At 41.8% G+C, this 14,461-nt stretch overlaps 1 protein-coding gene and 1 pseudogene across 5 annotated transcripts in view; both read right to left on the reverse strand.

Moving 5' to 3' along the window:
* Positions 1-14,461, reverse strand: part of Nf1 (neurofibromin 1) — a 268,446-nt gene that overhangs the window by 13,829 nt on the left and 240,156 nt on the right. For 4 of the 5 annotated variants that reach the window (XM_041664517.1, XM_041664515.1, XM_041664516.1 and 1 more), the window contains 6 exons: positions 9,989-10,111; positions 9,332-9,459; positions 8,900-9,000; positions 6,093-6,235; positions 5,711-5,757; positions 4,223-4,439 (listed from right to left, as the gene is read on the reverse strand). In XM_041664517.1, coding sequence (XP_041520451.1) covers positions 4,223-4,439; positions 5,711-5,757; positions 6,093-6,235; positions 8,900-9,000; positions 9,332-9,459; positions 9,989-10,111 — 759 coding nt within the window. The remainder of the gene's footprint in view (positions 1-4,222; positions 4,440-5,710; positions 5,758-6,092; positions 6,236-8,899; positions 9,001-9,331; positions 9,460-9,988; positions 10,112-14,461) is intronic. The other variant, XM_041664518.1, reaches the window with a different exon arrangement.
* On the reverse strand, positions 11,144-12,589 carry LOC121456406 (annotated as a pseudogene).

Below are 14,461 nucleotides of genomic sequence, written 5' to 3' on the forward strand. Positions count from 1 at the left end.
AGAGAACTCTCAATAGAAGAATCTAAAATGGCTAGAAGACACTTAAGGAAATGTTCAACATCCTTAGTCATCAGAGAAATGCAAATCAAAACAACTCTGAGATTCCATCTTACACCTGCAAGAATGGCCAAAATAAAAAACACTGACAACAACTTATGCTGGAGAGGTTGTGGGGAAAAGGGAACACTCCTGAATTGCTCGTGGGAATGCAAGCTGGTACAACCCCTTTGGATGTCAGTGTGGTGATTTCTCAGAAAATTAGGAAACAACCTTCCTCAAGACCCAGTAATACCACTTTTGGGTATATACCCAAAGGATGCTCAATCGTCCCACAAGGACATGTGATGTAGGAGGGTCTTCTATCTATCTGTTGTTTTACTGGTTAATAAAGAAATTGCCTTGGCCTTTTTTTTTTTGCTTTTCTTTAAAATATTTATTTATTTATTATGTATACAATATTCTGTCTGTATGCCTGAAGGCCAGAAGTTGGCGCCAGACCTCTTTACAGATGGTTGTGAGCCACCATGTGGTTGCTGGGAATTGAACTCAGGACCTCTGGAAGAGCAGGCAATGCTCTTAACCACTGAGCCATCTCTCCAGCCCCTGCCTTGACCTTTTGATAGGGCAGAATTTAGATAGGTGGAGTAGACCGAACAGAATGCTGGGAGAAAGAAAGCAGAGTCATGCAGATGCCATGGAGCCAGCTGCCAGGTCAGACATGCTGAATCTTTCCCAGTAAGCCACCACCTCGTGATGCTACACAGATTATTAGAAATGGGTTAATCAAGATGTGAGAGTTAGCCAATACGAGGCTAGAACTAACGGGCCAGGCAGTGTTTAAATGAATACAGTTTCTGTGTAATTATTTTGGGTAAAGCTAGCCAGTGGCCGGGAGCTGGGCGGAGGAAGCAGCCCGCAGCTCCTTCTACAGACATGTGCTCAACTATGTTCATAGCAGCTTTGTTTGTCATTGCCAGAACCTGGAAACAACCTAAATGCCCCTAGACCAAAGAATGGATAAGGAAAATGTGTTACATTTACACAATGGAGTACTACACAGCAGAAAAGAATAACAACAGCTTGAATTTTGCAGGCAAACGAATGGAGCTAGAAAACATTATTTTGAGTGAGGTAACCCAGACACAGAAAGAAAATTATTGCATATACTCACTCATAGGTGGTTTTTAAACATAAAGCAAAGAAAACCAGCCTACAAATCACAATCCCAGAGAACTTAGACAACAATGCGGACACTAAGAGAAACTTACATAGATCTAATCTACATGGGAAGTAGAAAGTAGAAAAAGACAAGATCTTCCTGAGTAAACTGGGAGCATAGGGACCTTGGGGGAGGATTAAAGGCGTGGGGGGGTGGTAGGGAGGGAAGCAGAGAAATATGTAGAGCTCAATAAATATCAATTTAAAAAAAGAATTAAAAAAAAGTGGTTCTCTTGCCTGGGATTCCAGATATGAGCCACCATACCTTTCTTTCTTTTTTTTTTTGGTTTTTCGAGACAGGGTTTCTCTGTGGTTTTGGAGCCTCTCCTGGAACTAGCTCTTGTAGACCAGGCTGGTCTCGAACTCACAGAGATCCGCCTGCCTCTGCCTCCCGAGTGCTGGGATTAAAGGCGTGCGCCACCACCGCCCGGCCATACCTTTCTTTTTATGGTGAGGATTAAACCTATGACCTTACACCACTGAGCTCCATTACCAACCTTTTTCTGGATCTTTCTAATATGTTCATTCTCTGATATCTGAAGAGGATGTAGGGAGAGGACTTGGAATAAAATAGTTATGAAGATTCAACATACAGCTAAGCACACATCTTTAATCCCAGTACTCAGAAGGCAGAGGCAGGTGTAACTCTTTAAGTCTGAAGCCAGCCTGGTCTACAAAGTGAGTTCCAGGACAGTCAGGGTTACATACTGAGTGAGCCCATGCTCAACCTCCCTCCTCCCACTCCTGGAAAAAAGATTCAACATGACTTTCATACAAGCTTCTTTGCTCATCATTAGGCTAAAGCAAGGGAGTCTGAGGGCTGCAACACAAGTCACACATTACGAGCACAGACAGAAACTATGGTAGTTTCTTTTTTTTTTTTAAAGATTTATTTATTATGTATACAGTATTCTGCCTACATATATCCTATATGGCCAGTAGAGGGCATCAGATCTCATTAAAGATAGTTGTGAGCCATCATGTGGTTGCTGGGAATTGAACTCAGGACCTCTGGAAGAGCAGCCAGTGCTATTAACCTCTGAGCCACCTCTCCAGCCCACTATGGTAGCTTCTTAAAGCCCAGTGTGCACAAGAATTACCCATGTTCATCATGAGGCTGACTGGGCTTCATGCTTGGGATTTTACATAGGAGGCACGCGAAGCTCAAGCACCTAATCTCAAATGATGCTGATGCTGGTGTAGGATCACACTTGCCCTAGAGAACAAGAGATGCAGCAAACACACTGGTGATATGGGGAAAAAATGGGCAGACTACTGGGAGATAAAACAATCACCCGATTGATAATTCAGAAAGAAAGTTTAAGAATTGAATATAGCTGGGTGGTGGTGGCGCACAATTTTAATCTCAGCATTTGGGGAGGCAGAGGCAGGAAGAGTTCTGTGAGTCTGAGGCCAACCTGGTCTAGAGAGTTGAGTTTCAGGGAAGCCAGGGCTAAATAGAGAAAATCTGTCTTGAAAAACAAAACAAGAATTGAATATAATTGTTTTACAAAATAGTGTATAATATAAGTTGGGTATTCTACCTTGCTTTTTTCTTTAGCATCTTCAAACTACCACGTCATGGAAATGTTCATGTAACACTGTGACAACTATTCACAGAGTCTATTTATAGATCCCGATTCGTGTAGGGAAAACGTGCACTAACAGCTAGCACTGACACGGACTATGCACACCACTTCAAAGACTTTCCCTATAGACTGGGATCATCACACACGGCCTTTTCAGATAATGAAACTTAGGTAACTTAAGTAATGAATCCTTTTTAAACATTTTTACAAACTTAGATGAAAATCTTTTCAATAGAGCACACGACCCAAGCATGAGCTTTTCAGTGTTACTATCTTCACAACTCACACAACAGAGTTAATGTTCTATAGTAAGCACTCTAGGTCAACCAGAGCTGTATAAAGCCATTCCTTTAGACAGTAACTGAGCTTGGAGCTGGGCAGGGGCCATTTCTGCCATCTGTTTTCTTTCAGTACCTCAGGGGCTTTTAGCTATTGCTACTCAGTGTACTGACTTCTAAATTTCATCATCCATGAGTGCATTCATCTTCAGTCCTGGCACTGGAAAGTAAAGCACGTGGACCTCTAGAGTTCTAGGTCAGCTGGAATTAGAAAGTGAGACCCTGTCTCAAAATAAAAATAAATAAAAATAAAATTTCACCGGTTCACTTTCCCCATTTGATCAATCCAAGAGTGACTACAGAAGGATTATAATGGTGGGTTTTAAGATTTCTTTTTCCTCTGTGTGTGTGTTGTTCCTCAAGTCTACCTTTCTGTGAAACAGAGAGTCTCACTGTCCTGGAAATTACCAAGGAGGCTAGACTAGCTGGCTACTTAGCCCCAGGTGTTTTGCCTCTATCTCCTGGGTGCTAGGATTACAAGCATGTACCAACACAAGTGTTTTTTTTTTTTTCTTAAATGTTGGTTTTGAGGATTTAACTCAGGTCCTTAAGTTTTCAAGGGAAGTATTCTACCAACATAGTCATCTCTGCAGCTCCAAGATGTAATTTTTTTGTAAGGATTTTTTTTTTTTTAGGGTCTGGTTGTTTACATAATCCCAGATCTTCAGGCTAGTCTATGGTCTATGGATGGCTGACTTGTCGCTACCATCAATAAAGCGGGGTGATGACTAGACTTTGTATGTGTGTGTTTATAGTATGCTGCATCAGAGACATGTAAGTACTTAGGGTTGTGTTAGTATAGCTGTTCATTTATAGGTAATGTAGCTTAGTTTGTCCTTTTGGTCCAAACCTATGTGGATACTAAATATCACTCCGTATTTCCCTCTCTTTTATCCAACTTGTTGGCAAGCAGACAGCTCTGAAGAGTAACAACGGTCAGTTACATAGTAAAGAAATATAAAGTGAACCTCATGAGGAGAAGGAGCAAAATCTGCTATAATCTGACCACAAGGGAGTTCCTAATGTTGGTATCGTAGCGTCATTGCTCAAAGTCACAGAAAGATCACATTTACTGACCTGGGGAATGCTGGGAAGTTGCAAGTGAGGTCATGGAATTAGAGAGGTTAAGGTTGGCAGTGATACTAAGCTGGCTCTGCAGTGCAGGAGGGTAAGGAGATGTGGGTGTCAGGAGGGACTCCTCACTGGCTTCTTCATCAATTCCAGGCAAGTACGTGTCAATCAAGGCATCAAGAAACTTAACAATAAGCTCAGCATAGTCTGGGATTTGTGTTTGCTGTAATGGAAAATAGGACATTATTTTAGCTCCATTTTAAAAAAATTCCCTCTGAAGCCAAGAAAGGTTAACTGATATCTGGGGCTTGGTTGACTGCTTTGCTTTCTTCCTTTGTTTATATTCTAGACCATTAAAAAGGGGGACTGGAGTAGTATTTAGAGACAACTATGGAATTTAAAGCTTGAAATTTTATTTAGCTTCCCCTAAAAGCTTCCAGATGAACCTGCAATTTCTGAAAGCCATGCCCAGACAGAGGGTTTGAATCCACAGACAATGTAGTCCTCAGCAATGATGTCTAGCCAGTTTCCCAAAGAAGAGAAAGTGGGCAGAGCACCATCAGGCCAGCTGCTACTCAGATGCCCCCAGAGAGACACAGAGGGGCTCAGCAGATAACAACCATCCACCTGTTAAAAACTTCTGCATAACACACTTCTGTGACTTCAGGCCCATCTTTTTAATGACAACCTATGCATATCAACAGTTATTACAAATAAACTAAATCTAACCCTTAAAACTGGAATGAGATATAGATAGCTCATCAAGATTTAACACCCCAGTATCTAGGATACTGTGTGTGTGTGGGGGGGGAGGGGGCAGAAGCCCTGCCTTCAAGGAACTTCAATTATTTTAAAAGAGATCACCTACAAAAAAATAATAAACACAAATTCATGCAGTACACCAACAAATGCTAGTCAAAGAAAATGAACAGTGAAGAACAAACTCAATATAATAGTTGGATGTAAAAATGTGCCCCTGAGGTAGATTTTAACAGGCACCATGCTCTTTGCTAGTCACCAGACAGGTGTGTGAGTTGCTGGCACATGTAGAGGTCCAGCAGTGGTTCTCAATCTGATGCCGCGACCCTTTAATACAGTTCCTCATGTTGTGGTCATCCCTAAACATAAACTTATTTCGTTGCTACTTCATAACTATAATTTTGTTACTGTTATGAATCGTAATGTGAATATCTGATTATGTTGCCCCAAAGGGGTCATGACCCACTGGCTAAGAACCACTGGTCTACAAGCAGAAAGTTTCATAGAGGCTTTATCACACCCTTCTGAGAAGTCAAGCCTGAATTCAATATTTTAAAATAAAAATTAATAGATAAACATATTAAAGGTATTGCCTCTTTTGGAAAAAATCTTTCTAAAACAATGTGTTTGAGATGGTACTTTGGTTTGAGGATAGTGTGTGCTCTGAAACAAGCTCACAAATATAGCTAAAGACTCTGGTTTATCAAAAATTAGAGAAAAGTCTTTTTTTCTTACCTTTGAAAAGGGTCCTGCAAACCGCCATAAGCCATTGAAACCAAAACCTGTAAAACATCAAATGCTACTCTTACAACAAGCAAGGCAGCTTTAGATAGTAATGGAAATTAAGCTTGTATAGCCGACAGAATCTATGCATATATTTAAGACATTTTAAAATGAGTGTCAAAGATGATTAAATGTTCTTAAAATAGGCTTAGCATTTTAATAAAGTGGTCAAGCAGTTATCTTACTGAACATATAACTTAGAGTCAGAAAATGACATGAAGGGAGGGAGAGAAGTAAGAAGGAGCCTATCCCTTCTAGAGAATTCTACATCAGTGCTTGTACAACAGTGCCACAGCTGCAGGCTATCAGGTCCTCTCCTTGTATACTTAGTTACTTTGCAGGTAAGATGTTTGGTACTGTGGAGGGGATTCCTCATGATACACCACACTCTGCACAATTCCATGGATTGGATTTAACAAATTTGGATCTTGGCACAATGACAAGAGGGTATTGATCTTAGAGTCCAACAAATTGTGCCTAAAAAAAAAAAAGTAAACAGAGGAACATTAAATAAAAAGATTTACTGGAAAGCATAATACATATTCCTTAGAACAATGTGGCAGAACTGAAGACAAGCGCTGTTAACTTTCTGGTGCTTTTCTAGCCATCTAGTGAATGAGCGTGTGAGTGGACTGCCTTTCGTTTTAACACACTCTGTAGCCTCTATGTCCTCTGCTGTCTGCTTGTATACGCTTCGAGGGATAAACTCAAATTTTAATACTAACTAGTGCCAAATCAGACTGAATTTTGCTAAGGAAAGCACAATTAGTTTGGAAGGGGTAGAATGTGGAACCTTACAAAGAAATCATTTCCAAATCAGCTGCAATCTACTAATAAAAATCTATTTAAAAAGTAACATCCAGATATGTGAAATTCAGAAACTTTAAAATGAGATTAAACAACAAATGCTGGATGTTCAATAAGCTACACTGATGTACTCAGGTTTATAAACTGAAGTGTGCTTACAGTATCTTCAGTTGTTTGACATAACTGTTTAAAAATGTCCAACACCAGGTTCATTCTACTTCCCCTTCATAGGTATCGGATTCTCCCAAGATTTTTATCTCAGCAATGAAACCACTACCATCCATTTTAACATGCAAACCATCCATCTAGCAGTACTCCTTAGGGACCTGCATGGACAACCTCTAGAATTCTTTCCTCCTAAATGTGCTTTCAATTCTACCTCTCCTTATACTGGCCTCCTGGAATAGTGTCCTTATTACAATCTTTCTGAATCAACATACTGTTTCTTCCAACTCATTCTCAACATAATAGCCAGAGTATATTTCCGTAGTAACCTCATTACCAATTAAAAATTTCCCAACAGCTTTGCACTGTACAAAGGGATATAAACTCAATATTTAACAATGGCATACACAAAGGCTTTAGCCAGACCTATGCCCTATGTCCATCCTTCACCTTGAACTCTATTGCTCTGCATTCCACACAAAGGCCCTTTTACAGTTTTTTAAATTTGCCAACAACTTTCTGTAAGAGTTGTCAGCTGACATACCCAGGAAGAAGGACTCTCAACTGAAGAACTGTTCCTATCAGAATGGTCTGTGTAACGTTTTCTCGATTTCTAACTGATGTAGAGGGCCCAGTCCACTGTGGACTGTGCCAGCCCTGGGTTGGTGGGCCTGGGATGTATGAGAAAGGTAACTGAACAAGCCAGTAGGCAGCATTCTTCCATGGTCTCTGCTCTAGTTCCTGCCCTGGCTTCCCTCAATGATTGGATTCTAACTCGTAAGATGAAATAATACCTTCCCTTACCAAGTTGCTATTCTTTTCTTTTTTTATTTTTATTTGTTTTAATGTTTATTTATTATGTATACAATATTCTGTCTGCATGTATGTCTGCAGGCCAGAAGAAGGCACCAGACCTCATTACAGATGGTTGTGAGCCACCATGTGGTTGCCGGGAATTGAACTCAGGACCTTTGGAAGAGCAGGCAATGCTCTTAACCACTGAGCCATCTCTCCAGCCCCCTTTTCTTTTTTTAAAATTTGTTTTATGTGTATGAGAATTTTGTCTACATGTATGTCTGTGTACCACATGAGAGCCTGGTGAACACAGAGGCCAGAAGTGGGTATCAAATTCCCTGTACCTGGAGTTACAGACAGTTGTGAAATACCATATGGGTGTTGGGAGTCATTCTCTGGAAAAGCAGACATGCTTTCAACTGCGGAGCTAGCTCTCTAGTCCTTTCCCCCAAGCTATTTTGGTCAGTGTTTTATCACAGCAACAGAAATCAAATGAGAGCAAATAGTTTGAAGTTCAAGTGTTGAGAGTAAAACCAACCTCCTAGATAAGAGGTCAATTCTGTTTTCACTCAGCTGTGAATAAATACAGAAATCCTACGAAAAAGAAAACAAAGGGCTAGCAAGATGGCTCAGTGGATAAGGTGACAGTTGTCAAGTCTAATGACCCGAGTTTCATCTCCAGGAGCAAACATGTGGAAGAAGAGTATTGACTCACCTCCACATGTATGCCATAGTACATATGCATGTGTGCACTAAAATAAATGAAATATTTAAAAGAAAAGATTTGGGCATCCCCCACCCACCATTACACAAAGAAAACTAAGCAGGCTGGTTTAAACATAGCAATCTATCAGTTTGCTCCTGTGAAAACTGTACAATACTCATTAAGATAACCCACTAGAGTAATCAGTAAGATTAGGGAAAAAAAATAGCTGTAGTCACTATTAAATTATAGGTTTTAAGATTTATTTTTCTTTTCAATCATGTGTTTGCATGTCTGTGTGTGGGTAAACGTGAATATGTGTTCAGTGTCCTCTGAGGTCAGAAAAGGATGCGCTGGGAATGGAACTCAGGTCCTCTGCAAAACCAGTACATGCTCCTAACTGCTGAGCTATCTCTTCAGCCCCACAGCTACGGTTTTTGTTTTGGGGGCTGGGGATCAACCTTGGGCCCTGTGCAAGCTAAGCATGTGTTCTACAGAGCTGTAGTCCCAAGCCTTAAAATCACTAGCCATTTCTCTATCTGGTTAAAAACACTAGCTCCATTCCCCACTCAGGTAGTAGATATCACTGAAATACACTTCCTGTACCTTTTTAGAGCAACTGACACAAAGACAGACACAGAGGCTAACTACAAACAAGAGGAGATACTTACACAACAGGAAACACTTTGGGAAACACAACACTGGCTTCTGCTAGGTATTCATAAAGAATTCGTTGATCAAATTCATCTGTAGTATATTTTACCAGTGTAGCCTGACAAGATGCAAAAAGAGTAAACATGTTATGACTGAATCTTTATATTTTGGTGAAGTAAAAACATCTTCCTTTCATATTTGTAATATTTAAGGGGCTGCTAAGAATTTGAGCAGGGAAACCCTCAAAAAGAGAAAGTTCTGCCAGGAGTAGAGGTGGCACATGTCTTTAATCCCAGTACTCAGGAGGCAGAAGTAGATGGATCTCTGTGAGTTCAAGGCCAGACTGGTCTGCACAGTGAGTTCTAGGACAACCAGGGCTACTCAGTGAGACCCTGCCACAAAAATAAGTAAACGAACAAACAGATAGGCAAAGGTGGGGGGTTCCTTACCAGAACAGTAAGAAGCAGTGCTTGGATCTTTGGGTCAGTAAGTACTTCTTCATCCAATAGAACATTTGATTCAGACACTGAGACTTTCCGTAAATGTGGGTGCTGCTGTGAGGAAATCCTTTGGGTTTCTGCAGTAGGACATGGAGTAGAGTACCTACAGTCACTTTACTCAACATATTTTAATGTTACATCTTAAATTCAACAGTTCTTTAAATAGATCTTAATTATCAATATAACTATCATACAGAGTTACTATGCACTAATATAACTATCAGCTAGTGATTGACAGTGCTGTATTATCTATCTGTCTGTCTGTCTATCTAGTAACCTTTTTTTGAGGCATGGTTTCACAGTTAGATCAGATTTGTCTCAAACCTGGAGATCCACCTGCCTCTGTCTCCTGAATGTTAGGATTAAAGGCATGTGCCACCACCACCTGGCTCAGATCTCAAATTTGTGATCCCTCTGTCTTTGCCCCTTCAACATAGTCCTCTGGTCAATTAGTTTTACTGCCAATTTAAGGGCTATAGAGAGCTTATCTTTGGAACAAGAGTATGCATTTCTATACCACACAATAAAGATCATAAGGACTGCTGGAAATAAATGTGTCTTCTCTGTCTGCAGTGATCTAGATTATTTATCAGCTTTGTGTCTCACCCATTTCATAATCAGTTTCTGCCACTCTTCTCATTTTGGGGGGTGTTGTGATCCCTGATTCCATTTCTTGTCTTTTAGGAGCCTTTGTGTCTGATATCAAGTGATCAAAACTTTTTCTTGTTCCTATAAATAAAAGTTATAACAGATGAAAGTTCATTAACAGCAGTGTCTACAAATAATAATATCCTAATAATGTAAGCTTGCAGGGAAGGGCCTGAAGCAAGCGGAACATCCCTGGAACGGAGTCTAGACGGCACTCTGCATTTCCTCTTCAAGGGGTCTGGCCCACAGCTTTCCAGGAGAGTAGAGTCTTTACGGGTCTAAAAAGCTTGAGATTATATTTACTATCTTGAGGATAAACTAGACTCCATAGAGAAGGGTAAGTATTGGTAACAAAGACAAGGAGGAGATTTTGGTCTGTGGGAACTGTAGAAAAACCTGTTCAGGTAATGAGATTAAGTTGGTGTCAAGAAAACGTCAAAACAGATCAACAATCTTCATAACAGGTAAAAATTAAAATCTGACTTTAATCGTTCAAGATATGTATGCCCAGAAGTACTAAAAATTAGATATATAAAGAGACATTTCAAAAGTGCAGCAAGCTAATACACACACAGTAAAAGAAAAAGTTTGTAATGCATACCTTAAATGAACTCACTTTAAAAACCAGAAATGAAGCCAATATTACAAAATCAGACAAGTGATTTGATAAATAGAACGTTCTGACTTCATGTACTAAGAGTAATAAATAATCACAAATCACAAGGCCAAAAGCATCTAGAAGAATCTAGTCCAGCCTCTACCTTTCGTGTGAATGGAAGAAGCCATGAGTGGTTAAGAGGTCAGCCTGAGATCACACTGCTAAGGATCCTGTACTGACCAGGATGAAAACTGCTTTTTTGAAACACTTTTTTTTTTTTTTTTTGGATGGGTCCAGCTGAGGCCTTATTTTGGAAAATACAATTGTATTGGGTTTGGGAGGAGGCGGGGGCCAGAGGGGTATGACAGATGGAAGATTTCTCCCAAGGTTGATCAGAGGGCTAGGGCTGTTCCTCTGGTGGGTCCCTCATTCCCTGCACTCTGCCATACAGCTGTCTCCTCTGTGAGCCCTGGGCAGCTGCAGGAGCACAGGCTGGCAATAGCTCTAGTAGCCCTTCACTTGGACAGGATATCAGAGGACTCTGATACCAGCTTCGCCTCGTGGATGTCAATCTTCACAACCATAGCCTTGGTGTGACTAAAAGAGCTGGAGCCCCCAACAGAGCTGAAGTTGGGCTGGAAGGAGCTCATGCCATAGCTGAAGCCAGGGCTGGTAAGTCCTCCATAGGCTGAGCCCTCCTGAGTAGTCACTGGTGGTCTCTGTATGGATACTCAAAGCTCTGCATTCCAGATTCCAGCCTGCTCTTCTCATCCTCCAGGTAGCTTGTGGTAGGTGGCGATCTCAATGTCAAGTGCCAGCTTGATGTTCATCAGCTCCTGGTACTTGTGCAGCTGCTGGGTCATGGCCTGCTTGGCCTGCTTTAGGGCAGCCTCCATCTGGACCATTGGCATCCTTAATGGTTATCTCCTCAAAGTAGCTCAGCATCAGTGATGGCAACCTCCAGGGTTGCTTTCCGGCCTTTGAGATCTTCAATCTCCACCTGCAGGCAGTTGATGCTATGGTTCGTCACAGAGATCTCGGTCTTTGTGTGGCGCAAGTCATGTCCATGCTTCCCAGCCAGAGTCTGTAATTGCTTGTACTTAATCTGATACATGCTTTCAGCCTCAGCCTGGCTGCAGTTGGTGATGTCCTCACACTGAGCATGGACTTCAGCAATGATGCTGTCCACGATCAGGAAGAAAGTGTTGTCCATAGACAGCACCACATATGTGTCTGAGATCTGAGACTGCAGCTCGCAGATCTCCTCTTCATGGATCTGCTGAAGGAAGTTGTTTCATCAGTCAGCTCTTCCAGGTGGGGCTCCTGTTTCACTTTGTTCATGTATGCTTCATCCACATCCTTCTTGATGAGGACAAATTTGTTCTCCATCTCTGTATGCTTGTTGATCTCATCCTTATATTTATTCTTTAAGTCCTCTACCAGGTCCTGCATGTTGCCAAGCTCTGCCTCCAGCTTCAGCTTCTCCTGGCCCAGGGCTTCCAGTTGCCATTGAAGGTTATTGATATAGCTCTCAAACATGTTCATGTTGCCCCTCAGTGTCTTCGGCTGCTGCAATAGGCTCCATCCACTTGGTCTCTAGCATCTTGTTCAGTTGCTCCAAGAAGTGCACCTTGTCAATGAAGGAGGCAAACTCGTTGTTAAGGGATTTAATCTGCTCCTTCTCCTGAGTGTGCACAGCCTGGATGTTGGGATCCACTTCCAGCTTCAAGGGGTTCAGCAGGCTCTGATTCACCATGACTTCTGTGATGTCCCCTACACTAGCCCTACTGAAGCCACCCAGACCCATGCTGGTCCCAGGCTTCCCTAGAAGCTGCTGCTGTCCAGCCCGGGAAGCCTGAAAAAGCTGATGTGCACACCGGGTGCACGCATGTATGAGTGCTGAAGGTCTGGAGACCGGAGGTGGACACCTTGTAGGACTTCTGGGTCATCCTGATGGACATGGTGAAGTCTGGAGGTTTGAGAGCAAGTGTAGCAGCTGGTTTTAGGCCATGGGATAGTGCCTAGCAAAGACCCTTTATCCCATTAGTGCTCTCTATAGTGTTTGGAGGAAGGTGGTCATTCCATTGATTTGTCCTTCTCTTTTCTTATACTTTAATTGTACTAGTTCCTGGGTGATCTACTCCTCTTCCTATAATTCAATTATCTAACTCTTCAAATAGTTATCGTTTGTTTTTGTTTTTTGAGACAGCATCTCTCTATTATGTAGCTCTTGCTGTCTTTGAACATGCTATGTAGATCAAGCTGGCTTCAAACTCACAGAGATCCTTCTGCCACTGCTTTCCAATTGCTGGAATTAATGGTGTGCCCTACCACTTCCAGCTATCAGTTCTTTATATTTATGGTTGTGAGCCTAGCCTTTAACGGCTGAGCCATCTCTCCAGCCCCAGCTATCAGTTCTTTAAGGAGAACACACACAAAACCTTTCTTTCAGCTTTGAAATGTATGGCGAACTGCTGCTCTCCACGGCTGTCCAATGTGCAACAGCAAAGCAGGGCTCCTGCTCCTCAGTGCCCACCAGTCTCCGGGGACCATCAATCTATCCTTAACATGAGAGCCACATTTTATCTTTCACATTTGAGTGACATCATGCAGTGTTTGGTTTTGTGCCTGAGTTATTTAACACAGTAATCTCTAATTCTACCCATTTTACAGCTATTATTTATAAATCTGAATTAAAAATATGCTTTATCTATTCATTAACAGATGGACACCGAGGTTGCTTTGGTTTTTTTTTTGCTCTTTGTGAGTCCTGCAACCACACAGAATGCAGCTGTTTCAACACACTGATCTGATCTCCTTTGAATATATATACCTTATAGTGAAAAACGATAGTTCCAGCCTAGTCTGTAAGTGCTATTCAACTTTTATCTTATTTATCAACAGGGTCCACTATGTAGCCTGGACTAGCCTGAAACATGCTATGTGATCTAGGCTGGCCTCTTCTTGTGCTCCACCTGCTTCTACCTCATGAGAATCATAGGCAGCACGATCATATCTGATTGCCAGCTTCTGAAGCCAGAAACCTATGGCATCTTTACAGTCCTCTCTTCCCACCTGATTCATTAGTGAGGCATCAACTCTTTTCTGTCCACTCTCCTGTGAAAATACCTCACACTGGATTCTATTTTCCCAGAGGTTCTGCCTTAGTGTGAGCTGGCACTGTTTATTTTTTCTCTTAGATTGCTAAGTTAATCTTATAAATGGTCCCCTTACTCCACACTGCTATTGGGAAAATGTTCAAAAAATAGAAATCACATTTTGTTCCTTCCTTAATTCAAGATCTCTGTTGGAGCCGGGCGGTGGTAGCACACGCCTTTAATCCCAGCACTCGGGAGGCAGAGGCAGGCGGATCTCTGGGAGTTCGAGGCCAGCCTGGTCTACAAGAGCTAGTTCCAGGACAGGCACCAAAGCTACAGAGAAACCCTGTCTCGAAAAACAAAACAAAACAACAACAACAAAAAAAGATCTCTGTTGGATGTATGATATGATACATTTCTCATCATGGCAGAGTCTTTGCTGTTGTGTTGAGAGAGAATCTCTCTACAAAGCCTTGGCTGTTCTGGAACTCACAGTATGGACTAAGCTGGCCTAAGAGAGATGCAGCTTTGCTTCCAAGTGCTGGGATTAAAATGGAGCCACCATGCCCAGCCATGGCAGTCTTCATGGCCACAATGACTTCTCCAGCCTCATTTCCCATGTGACTTTCCTGTAACACTCCGTCTGGTCTACCACACTGCTCTCCCGCTCTCCTCAACCATCGCTCTTCTTCTCTTGAATGCACACCTTTCCGTACCATGTCTATCTGGCTCTAT

This window comes from Microtus oregoni, unplaced genomic scaffold (genome assembly GCF_018167655.1).
Source record: "Microtus oregoni isolate MIOR12 unplaced genomic scaffold, Mior012 000015F_ref0000493, whole genome shotgun sequence".
In the NCBI taxonomy this organism is placed as follows: Eukaryota; Metazoa; Chordata; class Mammalia; order Rodentia; family Cricetidae; genus Microtus; species Microtus oregoni.